This window comes from Suricata suricatta, chromosome X, assembly GCF_006229205.1.
Source record: "Suricata suricatta isolate VVHF042 chromosome X, meerkat_22Aug2017_6uvM2_HiC, whole genome shotgun sequence".
In the NCBI taxonomy this organism is placed as follows: Eukaryota; Metazoa; Chordata; class Mammalia; order Carnivora; family Herpestidae; genus Suricata; species Suricata suricatta.
In genome coordinates this window covers 17,011,112-17,023,626 of record NC_043717.1, presented here as the reverse complement: position 1 = coordinate 17,023,626, position 12,515 = coordinate 17,011,112, and the positions used below count along the sequence as shown (strand labels likewise).

General features: G+C 43.6%; 1 protein-coding gene across 2 annotated transcripts in view; it reads right to left on the bottom strand.

Annotated features, from left to right (window-relative positions):
• Positions 1-12,515, bottom strand: part of PHEX (phosphate regulating endopeptidase homolog X-linked) — a 225,339-nt gene that overhangs the window by 105,813 nt on the left and 107,011 nt on the right. For both annotated transcript variants that reach the window (XM_029930947.1, XM_029930946.1), the window contains one exon: positions 4,503-4,604. In XM_029930947.1, coding sequence (XP_029786807.1) covers positions 4,503-4,604 — 102 coding nt within the window. The remainder of the gene's footprint in view (positions 1-4,502; positions 4,605-12,515) is intronic.

The window sequence follows — 12,515 nt, the reverse complement described above, 5'->3', positions numbered from 1 at the left end:
AGATACACATGTTAATAAACTTCAATTTCATGTTCTCTTTATAATATATCTTTTGTTATAGGGAGCCCACTCAAGTAGTTAGAAGGGTAGAAGGAATGACTAGTTTTCCTCCCCAAAAGAGTCAAAGCTGAAGAGGTGAGACACACTTTTAGTTGGTCCCCTGCAGGAAACTCTTCCCACCTTGCTCAAAGCCTGGGTGTGGGAGTTACATGCCTGTAGCAATGGGGCCATGTAGTACACTTCCAGGAACCCTCTGCACCTATGATGGCCAAGACTAAGGCCACTCACAGCATCCGAAGGATACTGCCTTCCTATGAGTTCTATCCAGGTCTTTTCCTCAAGGGGTGGCCAGGCAAACATAGATCCCAGGAGAAAAGAGCACAAACAAGTATTTCAGAAAGGATCCAGCTTTTGGATACAGAATTCAATCTAGGCGGGGACCAGGTGAATTCAGGAAGCTGCTCCTCCTGATCTGACACAGACCTCGCCAGCAGAAGCCCTGCTCCTGCCAGTAGGGCAGCCAAAGGGAGTGCTGTACCCCTTCCTGCCAGGCATCAGAATTGCTAGGTAGTGACCTTGAGATCTTCGTACTCTATTCTGAAAAGGCAAATCTTTCAGAAGACACCCCCCAAGATAATTTGTATCACCTTACTTAAACTCATTCCACATCTATGATAACCAAAAAAATACCAGGCTTCCTGTCCTCTGCTTTTGCATATGCTTGCAGGAAACAGAATCTAAAGAAACTAAACAGAAACTAAAGAAAAATTAGTGCTGATTTCATATACTAAATTTCCAACTGAAACCTACACTGTCAGTTTCACAACACTAAACAACGCATGACATCTTAAGAGATGAAAAGGGAAAGGCAGGGAGACTAAAATAACAAATTTACCCTTCACAGGGGCAAAGGCATCCTCATTTATCTTTTAGAGTGATCACCCTAGTGAAGAACACGACAAAGTCACATGCCCACACTTCCATTTTGAAACCAGGGTCACTGCCACGCAAGTCAAGGTGTCAGGCCTCAACCCACTGCAGGTATCTGGACCCTCCCCATTCAGGAGGCCTGGTACTAGGGAACACTTAGGTCAACACCCAATATAGGAGGTGCTGTCATTTGCTGCAGTCCGGAGCTTCATGGTGAGAGAAAGAAAAGCTTCTCTCACTCGCATATCCGAACATTTTTCCAGCTTTCCCAATGGGTTGCCAAGTGACTCAGCATTGGCCCAGTGTGGGCACTATTACTGATGAGAAATCTTTCGCCTGGGTGATATACTGCATACAACACATGCCCAAAGAACAGTGCCAAGTCATATCAGGAAGAGCAGGCGAATTATTCACCTCCACTTTAAACGCAGGCAAATCCTGTCTTAATGCAGAGGCTGCTCAGTCTCAGAAAGACAAAGCTCTAAGATCTTCAGAGATTTCCATCTAAGATTCAAGGAATTAGTAGGCAGAACCTCTCCTTCTTGTTGACTATTAAAAGGCAATCAAATTGAGGACAGCAGAGGAAAAGGGCAAGAAAAAGAATAATTTTTCAAAAACAACCCTAGAGCAGAAAGCTGCAAAAATGCCTTCAGCTTCCTAAAACTTTGTGAGTCTAAGAGCTCCGCCCAGAGGTCATTTCCAGAACTGCATGTTCATTTAATTTGGAAAAAGAAAATCTGCATCTTGGGGTCCAGAGCTTGACGTGCTTTGGAGAACTGTTGAAAATTCTTGGACAACATTCCCTCTTTCTTGCCTTTTATTAAAGGAACATCCCTGAACTCTAAAATACAGGACGTACTCAAGGAGCCTGGAGAGATCCAGGAGGAAAATTCCCTTTGATATTTGTACCTGTCAAGGAACTAGTTGAGTTCCTGGCAGGTTGAACTCAGCTCAAAGAAAGCAGAGTGTTCAAAGAACACTTTTAGAAGAAAAGGTGACAGCTCTCATTGAAATAAAATAGAAGACTGAAGAGCAACTCGGGGGCACAACAGGAACATGCCTAACACTAGAAAAATTGAGAATAATGTGCCTTCAAGAAGGACCCATGGGCCACTTGCCTAGAAGACCCAACTATAAGATGCCTACTCCTTTATGCAACTCAGAAAATCTCCCCCTGAGGCAACCAGTCATCCTTCCCAAAGAATTGACTACAGTCCCCGTAACATTCCTCTGGTATCTATCCATTCATCTCACACACACACACACACACACACACACACACACACACACACCCCTCATCAGTCCACCCCGCCCTCCACACAGGTGGCCCTCAGTCCACGAGAGGTCAGGCTAGGATCAAGAGTCCCCATTGCTCTGAGCTCTCAATTGCCCAGTACAAGACAAATTGTGTTCCAGATATCACAAGCTAGCCCAGAAAATAAAGGAAGCCTTCAAAAAACAACAATATATTGGTGCCAAAAGTTTCATCTACCATCTGGACAGCCTGCACGCTCCTGCCTTCATCAACTTGTGCCTTGCATGACTTGAGACAGCTTTGACAGATTCTAGAGGGGGAAAATCCAACTTACCCTTTGTCTTCTTCCAACACCTGCCACCCCCGGCCACCCAAGTTTTTTCTTCTCTGTAAACAATGAACAGCCCTTTCTTGTCTATTGACAAAAATATCTATGGGAATGTTTATCCATCTCAGGAGTAGTAAAGCTCTAGAAAATACCCTTGCTAAACCTTTGCATGTTCTCATTTCAATGAGGCTAAGCATTTTCTGAATGTTACCCTCTTAGAGATTTTTTTGTCTGTTTGTTTAATAGGCTTTATTTTTTTTAACAGCAGACTCAGGTTCACAGTAAAATTGAAAACACAGAGATTTCCAATAAAACCCCACCCTGACACACGCATAGCCTCCTCCATTAACAATATTCCCCAAAAGACTGAGACTTTTGTTACAATCTTGGACCTACACTGATACATCATTACCACACAGAATCCATAGTTTACGTTCGGATTCCCTCCTGGTGTTGCGCTTCCTATGGGTCTGGACAAATGTATGACAACATGTATGCACCATTATAGTATCAGACAGAGTAGTTTCACTGCCCTGTCCTCTCCCTCTATTTTTTTACTATAGGGCAAAAATACCCATACTCAGCATGACTCAGAATGACTCTGAGCCGTGTTCCCCAGGCCTGCCTAGCACTAAAACTCACCAGGAAGACTGGCTAAAAATCACAAATGTTCAAACTGCACCCTCAGTCCACTCAAGCAAACCTTGCAGGGGAGGGGCCCAGAAAGTGAGGGAGCATTTAGGCATCCCAGAGGATTACTATCATCAGCAAAGTTTGAAAATACATCTCTAAAGGAGAAGTGCTCCGACTCCCGAGTCTCCCAGACGCAGAGCAGCATCAAGAACGGAGCGGGTATTCTCTACCCACTCGAGCTTCAGCTCCTGAGCACCTAGAGCTCACGATGGCTCTGACTGTTTTCAGTATTAGCATGGCTGCTAACACTTCTTTGACTTATTCCTTTCTCTTGTTGCACGAGGCCCACTGAGTGTCCACCTCTACTGGGAAACATGTTTGCATTCTGACACGATGCTCTACTGCTAGTCTGCAGTTGTAAGCATGCTATTTGGATCATAAGAGCAAAGTGACAGGTTGGGAGGTAGACCTGCTTGGGTAAAAGGAAAAGATCTTCCCGAGGACATTTGCACACACTGTGCACAAAGCAGAAGGACACATAGCCAGTATGGGTTTTTCTTCTTTGTGCCTTGAGGGCTTTTCTGCCAGCTGCTCCCCATGGCTCCCCACTGCTCTACATTCTGCCACAGCCAACGACAGTTTGTGGCAAAATTCATGGGGGCAGCAGGCCATGCGGCTCTTAGAAACAGCAACTAAGAGAGTAGGCAAGGCTGCATCACAAGGTGTTTGAAATGCAGTTTGAGAAAGGAAAAGGGCAGATTTTATTTTCTCTTACCTTCTAGTGATGAAGTCTGTGCATTCATTCCAAAACAGACATCTGACTCTGGGGTCATTCAGAGTCAAGAGTTCATTCAATATAAAAAAACAAGTACAGAAGAGGCACCTAGGTGGCTCAGTCCCTTAAGTCTCCAACTTCAGCCCAGGTCATGATCCTGTGCTTTGAGTTCAAGCCCCATGTCGGGCTCTAGGCTGAACTGTGAGCTCAGAGCCTGGAGCCTGCTTCAGATTCTGGTTCCCTCTCCTTCTGCCCTCCTCCACTCACACGCACTCTCTCTCTCAAAAATAGATGACCATTTCATTGAGGAGGGCACTTGTTGGGATGAGCAGTGGGTATTGTATATAAACGAACCACGAGAATCTACCCCCAAAACCAAGAGCACACTGTACATACTGTATGTTGCTCAATTTGACAATAAATTATATTTTTAAAAATATTTAAATAAAATTACAGTATAAGCAAAAAATAAAAAATAAAAAAATAAGTATTAAAAAGTTTTTAAATCAAGTATACAATACTGAACATGAAAATCCATTAAACCAAAAGCCGTATTTTTTTTAATCAAAAGGAATTCTTACCTTTTCTTTGGCTTTCCTTTTTGTCCCTGCATCCATCCACTCATTTTCTTTCTCCAGCATGTCAATAAAGGCCCACCGAACACCCTCAATCAATTCCTCCATCTATAAGGAAATACCCAAAGAGACAGGTAAAAACCAAGAAACTTCAAACAAAGTTTTAATTTTTATTCATTTTTGAGAGAGAGAGCATGAGCAGCGGAGGGGCAGAGCAAGAGGGGGACAAAGAATCTGGAGCAGGCTCCAGGCTCTGAGCAGTCAGCACAGAGCCCGAGGTGGGGCTCGAACTCATGGACCACGAGGTCATGACCTGAGATGAAGTCAGACGCTTAACCGACTGAGCCCCCCAGGTGCCCCAGAACAAGGTTTTCTGAGCCATGGGAAAGAGTTCGGTGCCAAACATGCTGAGAAAGAGGTTCCCTTCAGCCAGGCTCCAAGCTCTAGCAACATTTCTTTCCCCAGGAAAACACCTCTTGTCCCCCATGACTAGAAGATAACGAGTCATTCCTCTGCAGAGAACGATGGGATGGTCCAGTTGTAAACTGATTATATGAAGAAAGGGATTCACCATAGATTTTGGCTACCTAATAACTGACCATTATATACTTAAAATTAAGCTATCTTTATCAAGGTGGCAACTAATTTCAATAGTTAGTAAGGATTTCAGAGAGACAAGCAGAGGCCTAGGCTATGTATTTCTGGCGGATATCACAGAAAACAGAGAGTGAACAGTTGAAAGAGATACTGTTAACAGGGAAATGGGGAAGGAGAGCCAGCACCCCAAGGGACACTTCCCCAGTATAAATCAGACTTACGTCAGGACCCTAGTCCTTCCCAAATTTAGTTCCAGTGGTCAAACCAAATGCTTGACTGTTCTCTATAATCCTCCTACTCTCCTCTCTATTCCCTTGCAGCTTAGAAAAGTCTTAGGTTATTTCAAATCTAAAATGGTAGGTCTAAAGGGAGCTGCTATAGAAAAGCAGTCTTCTGAAAGACCTATTCCAAAATGTTTCAACAGTGAGACCACACACCCACACTGATGGCGTGTTTGCCCTGGCTTTTCTTCCCAGGTTTATGGGTCAGCAGAGAAAAAGAGGGAAAGGGCGATTCTAACACTTGCCTTCAGCAGCTCACACTGGGTAGTCAGGGGAGGCCTTGCCTGTTTCTGGGTGCAAACCCCACAAAATTCCATTCTTTTGCAGAGATGCTTTGATTTTCTTGGTACGACATTCAAGAAAGAATAAATACTAGGTTTGGCACCAGAATTAAATTTTTCATTTGAGATTATGGGGTTGTAAATCCATTTTTAGCATTAATTCTAGAAGAAAGGTTTAGATGTTTCCTTGGTTCTATAATGAATTGTCGGCACAAAGCTCAAAATAATTTTTTTTCTGTTTAATAAGTTTTCAGCTATGTTTTCAGTTCAATAACAGTTGTAGGAAACCAGAACTGTAAATCAGTGGGCTGGGTTCCATCATATGTAAATAAGAACAAACAGCAGATGGAAGGGGGTGGGGGGAATTTCACAGCTATTTCTTCCCAACTTAGTAAAAACATTAAGGGAAATCTCAACTTGGGATCAGGGCATGACTACAAACACGCAGTGACAGGAGAGCTGAGGTCCTTTAAAATCACAAGGTCAATGGTTCTCCACCTTGTCTACACACAGAGATCTCTGAGGGGTTTTAAACAACCCAGAGGGTGGGAAGTCAAGGATGCTAATGTCACTGATCTGGGGGGCAGCCTGTATTGGGAGTTCCAAAAGCCCCCCCAGATGATGATAATTTGCAGCCAAAGGGGAGACCCACTGGTCTAGAGGAAACCACTTACTTTATGGATAAAGAAAATAAGAGTGAAGAGAGTCCATGGTCTGTTCCAGGTCTTACAGCTAAGGAGGGTCAGAGCCAAGACGCAACCATAGAGCTAAATGGCAGCTGTGAGCTCAGAACTTCTAGGAACAACAGAGGTGTGCCTCATAAATGAGAGGAAAATGCCAGGGAAGTAAAAGGTAACCAACAGAGAGATGCAGAAGACATTATAGCAAAAAGAAAACCCATATAAGGAAGATATCAAAATGACAAGGAAATCTCCAGCAACTGGATTTTTTGCCTGTGCAGTCACCAGTACCCCTAAGTCTGTATGACCCCAACATACAGCAATGCACCTCAACCTGCCCATCATCTTCACATAAAAAATAATATCTTCCCAAATTAACTAAGGAGGGGGCAATTAGAGTGGGGGAAAGTGGGTAAATTAATTTGGGATTCAGTGACCAGATCAATGGAACCAAGTGATTAACTTTATGTGGGGAGGTGAGCAAAGTGGGCAGAGTCAGATTACTTCTCAGACTTCAGGCAAGGGCAGCGAGGTGAATGCTGCTGCCATTTGCTAAGTGTGGAGATGCTGGAAGGGAAAGAGGGCTGGAGACAAAAGCCATACCTCAGGAGGATGAAAGGGGCATGGGAGGTAGAGACAGCAAGTCTAGACAACCCAATCAAGTAGCTAGTCTCTTACCAGGGAGCAAGAATTCCTGTCTCCTTTAAGGGACTTTGTAGTTGGACTAAGAATCAAATTGACATGAGACAGGTTAATAGGAGAAAATCAAACTTAATAGTGTATGTACAGGGAATCCCCACAGATGCGGAAATTCCGAAGACAGGCAAGATGAGGTACACACGTCATCCTGAACTAAAGAGAAGGGGGAAGGGGTCTGGGACTTCCAAGGAAAGGAATGCATTTCACGGGCAATAAGAACAGAGGTTTGGTAATTAGATGTTTGCCCTACCATATACATGGGTCATTCAACTAAAATTTATCTCTGCTAATAACCCTTATTCTGGGAAAGACTACCAATTAAGATTCTTCTGTGTGGTTAAGGGAGGAACAAAAATTTCTATGGAGCCTATAGGGTCTCAAGTGCCTTCAGCTCAGAAAAATCTACATACCAAAGTAACCCACTTTAGGGCACCCTGCCCTTGGCCTCTACACTGAGAAAGACAAAAAGCAAAGATAAGACAGAGATGGATGTGGAATTAAGAGAGGAGTCTGAGGGTCTGGGCTTGTGTTGTTGTATATATTTGTGGCTACTGCTACTGCTTCTGTTGTGGTTGCTGACCATGTGAGAGATTTAATTGTGTTTAAATATCAATGGAAATGCAACAATAACACAACCGAACTGATTTTAAAATGAGATGAAGACATTAATAGACACCTCCATAAAGAAGATACATACATATGGCACCCAGGTGACTCAATCAGTTGGACATCAGACTCTTGATTTTGGCTCAAGGGTGTGGGATCAAGCCCTGCATCAGGCTCTGCACTGACAGCATAGAGCCTGCGTGGGATTCATTTTCTCTCTCTCTCCCCCCCTCCCTCCCTTCCTCCCTCCCTCCCTCCCTCCCTCCCTCCCTCCCTCTCTCTCTCTCTCTCTCTCTCTCTCTCTCTATATATATATATATATATATATATATATATATATATATATATAAATGCATTCCTTTCCGGAAGTCCCAGACCCCTTCCCCCTTCTCTTTAGTTCAGGATGACGTGTGTACCTCATCATATATATATATATATATGTTCCTTTCCTCTCTCCTCTCTCTCAAAGTGAATGAATAAACATTAAAAAAGGAAGAGAGGGGTGCCTCTGTGGCTTGGTTGGGCACCCAACTTCAGGTCAGGTCATGATCTCATGGTTTGTGGGTTTGAGCCCTGCGTCAGGCTCTGTGCTGATAGCTCAGAGCCTGGAGCCTGCTTTGGATTCTGTGTCTCCCTCTCTCTGCCCCTTCCCTACTTGTATTCTGTGTATCTCTATCTCTCAAAACTAAACATTAAAAAATTTTAATAAATAAATAAGGAAGAGAAACACATGACAAGCATATGAAAAGATGCTTCCTGTCAGATGTCCTCAGAAAATGCAAACTGAAACAACGAGATACCAACGAGATACCACGACCCACCTACTAGGATGGCCGAAATCCACAACACTAACACCTACTAATGCTGGTGAAGCTGTGGAGCAACAGGAGCTCTCATTAATTGCTGGTGGAAATACAAAATGGTAAGGCCATTTTGGAAAATTCCAAAAATGTAAAACAGTTTCTTACAAAACTAAACATACTCTTACGATAGGATCCAGCAACCATGCTCTTTGGTATTCACCCAAAAGTTAGGAACTTATGCCAACAAAAAGTTCTGCACAAGAATGTTTATGTAAACTTTATTAACTTTATTCATAATTGCCAAATCCCAGAAGCAACCATCCTTCAGTAGGTGACTGGAAAAACAAACCATGGTCCATCCAGACAATGGAATATTATTCAGCACTGAAGAAATGAGCTCTCAAGCCATGAGAAGACATGAAAGAGTCTTAAGTACATATTACTATGTGAAGGAAGCTAATCTGAAAATGCTATATACTGTATTGTTTCCAAAAATAAGACATTGTAGAAAAGGCAAAACTCCGGAGACAGAAAAAACCTCAGGGGTTGCCAGGGGTGTAGGGAGAGCAATGAACAGGCAGAGTACAGAAGATTTTTTAAGGCAGTGAAAATGCTCTGTATGATACCATAATAATGGATATAGGTCATCAAAGTTTTTTCCAAACCCACAGAATGGGTGACACCAAGAAAGAACCCTAAGATAAACTATGGACTTTAAAATATATAATGTGTCAATGTAGGTTCACTGTTGGTTAAAAAAAAATGTGCCATTCTGAAGGGAAGAGTTGATAATGGGGGAGATTCTGTATGATGCAGACAGGGGTGTATATGAGAAATGTTTGTACCTTCTTCTCAATTTTGCTGTAAGCCTAAATCTGCTATAAAACAATTAAGTCTTTTTTAAAAATTAAAAATATACATATACTGACAAAAAGGATCCAGTGAAGAAGAAGAGGCTGAAAATATAGGATGGAAAAAAGACATGAATGTCCCTGAGAGGGCAAAGGGGGACAGGATCCTAAAATATATAGAAGGATTCACCTTGAACATGAGGCAGGATTATGGGAGAAGAATAAAATGATGGACAAGAATGCAGAAGAATGTTTATAGCAGATGGTGGAAGGCTGAGAGTCTTAGTATAATGCTGTGTCTTTTCTCCATGAAGTAAGAGCAAGACCCACTAAAAGGGAATATAGAAGAAGAAGAAGGAAGAAGAAGGAAGAAGAGGAGGAGAAGAGGGGGAAGAGAAGGGGAAGAGGAGGGGAAGAGGAGAGGAAGAGGAGGGGGAGAGGAGAGGGAGAGGAAGAGGAAGAAGAAGAAGAAGAGGAAAAAAAACCAATTCAATTTCTTCACACAAGGCTATCTGCAGCCCAGAAGCGTGAACATACTGGTAGGAAGAGGGGGATTCAGAGATGAGAACAAAGAGGGCAGTGACAGGTTTCTTCACAGTACCCTAGCCAACAAGTGGTGATAACAGAAAGCACCTAAGGAATCCATAAAACGCTGAACGTGCTCAAGGAAAATACTTGAAGTAAGGACTATGAAAACTTATCTGCTTTCATTATGGTTTAAAATAAGTTAATCAGGGAGGAGCCAAGATGGCAGAGAGGAAGGGAGCTCTGTAAACTTCGTCTGCCCCATCTATCAAACTAAGAAGGACATTACTCCCATCTGCAAGAGCAGAAGGAGAAAATACAAACTCCAGAAAGAAGACAAACTCAAAGATGCCTGAGTGAGTGAGTGCGAACTGGGGAGATTGGAAAAAGGGCCACCCAAGATGGGCAGGGGAGGTGGGAGCCCCAGCCCAACACGGGGCAAGTGTGCGGAGCCCGAGAGACAAAGGGAAGGGACAGAGTGACTGAACATGCTCATAGTACTGTCTCTGGGGAAGAGGTAAAGAATGCTTAACCGAGCTCAGAGAGAGAAACTCTCACGCCATATATAACTGCTGGGCAGCGCAAATCCCGAACCCGGGTGGCACAAGGGAAAGAACAGCTTCCAGCCCTGCGCCATCCTGGCGGGAAGTTGGCGGACCCAGCGGCAGCCCCAAGGATGCTCACTTTGACCTCGGATTTGGGAGTGGAAGCACGCACCTCATTTCCACGGCACATCTCACCCCCAGCATAGGCCGTGCGAACCCCGAATCCTGGGTGCCAACAGGGAAAATATAGCCCCCAACCCTACACGATCCCAGCAAGGAGTTGGCGGCGGTGGAGGCTTGGGCACACGCTTCGGCTTCAGGAGCTCCCAGCTCATTTCCAGCAGTGCCCAACACCTCCGGCAGCAGCAACACAAATCCCAGCCGGAGCCAAGAGACACTCCTCCCTCCCACTAGGCAATCACAATCCCAGCTTGGGGCTGGGTGCCCTCAGCGGTATCTGTGAGGGGGTGCACATCACCTCCAGCTGCGCACCTGGCCTCAGGCAGCATACCCCGCCTCAGGCATGGGCAGCTCAAATCCCGGCCTGAACCAAGAGACATTGATCCCTACCCCTAAGAAGACAGCCGCCAAATTAAGAACATCTCATCTGTGGTAGCATAAAAGTGCATGTACTAGGACACTGAACCGAGGCGGGACTGTAAAATACAACTTGGCTCAGCAGCTACACAAGGAGATTGGCCTCATTACAGTGGCCTACAGTGCCTAGTTCCAGCGGAGTGTGTCAGGCCACCATTTTATTCTCTGCAGCCACGAAGGCAGAGCCTCTGAGAGCAGCCTCCGAGACCTACCACACCAAACCACACCTATCCGCAAGGAGGAGCTGCTGCTTTTTTTTTCTTTTTTTCTTCCTTTTATTTACTTACTTTTTATTATTACCCCTTTTACTTAAATTTTTTAATTTTTACTCCTTATTTTCCTTTCTCCTCTCTCCCTCTTTTTTTTTCTTTCTTGCAATCCAGATATATTCCCCTGTATCTCATCCTTATCTCTCCCCTCAACTGGTCATACACTTTTAGACTGTCCATTGTCCTTTGTTGTCTCTGACCCCCATTACTATTTTTTTTCTCTTCTTTGCATCTCTTTCCTCTCCATTTTCTTTCTTTCCTTTCCCCCTTTTAATTTGTTTGTTTGTTTGATTTGTCTGTACGTTTGTGTGCTTCTGTTCCCTCTGTGTTTGTCTGTCTGTTTTCCTTCTTAGGGCTACACCAAGAAAGAAGCCAAAGTATGCATGTCGGTGAGTACCAAATATCGTGGAGTAGGGAAATAAAATATTCGAAGCCACAACAAGAGAAACTGAGAGACACTATTAAAAGAATATTTCCTGAAATGACAGGCCCTGGACAGTCAATAAGCTTCCTTTAACAGAGATATATTAACAGGTGCACAGTGGACAATGAGCTTTCTAAAGGTGAAAAGAGATAGAAAACTAGCAAAAATGACAAAACGAAGGAACTCTCCCCTGAAGAACCTCCAGGAGGAAGTCACAGCCACAGAACTGCTCAAGGCACATCTAGACAACATACCGGATCAAGAATTTTTAAAACTTGTCATAAAATTAATCGCTGGGGTTGAAAAAAGCATCAAAGAAGCAACTGAGACAATGACTAAGCACTTTGAAAATAGGTGTGATGAGTTTTAAAAGGCTATAAATGAGGTGAATAACAAAATGGAGAAGCCACCTCAAGGACTGACGAGGCAGAGAGAAGAATAGGTGAATTAGAAGATATAGTTATAGCAAAAGAGGAAGCTGAAAAAAAGAGAATTTGATCCAGGAGCAGGAAAGGAGAATTCGAGACCTGAGTGATACAATCAAAGGGAATGACATCCATATCATAGGAATTCCTGAAGAGGAAGACAGAGAGAAAGGGCCTGAAGGGATACTTGACCAAATTATAACTGAGAATTTCCCAAATCTGGGAAAAGAAATAGACATTCAAATTCAAGAGGCACAAAGAATCCCCTGAAGACGTAATTTGAATAGGCCTTCGGCACGACGTATCATAGTGAAACTGGCAAAATATAAAGATAAAGAGAGAATTCTGAAAGCTTCTAGGGAGAAAAGGGCCCTCACATACAAAGGGAAACCTATCAGAGTGGTTACAGACCTATCTAATGAAACTTGGCAGGAAA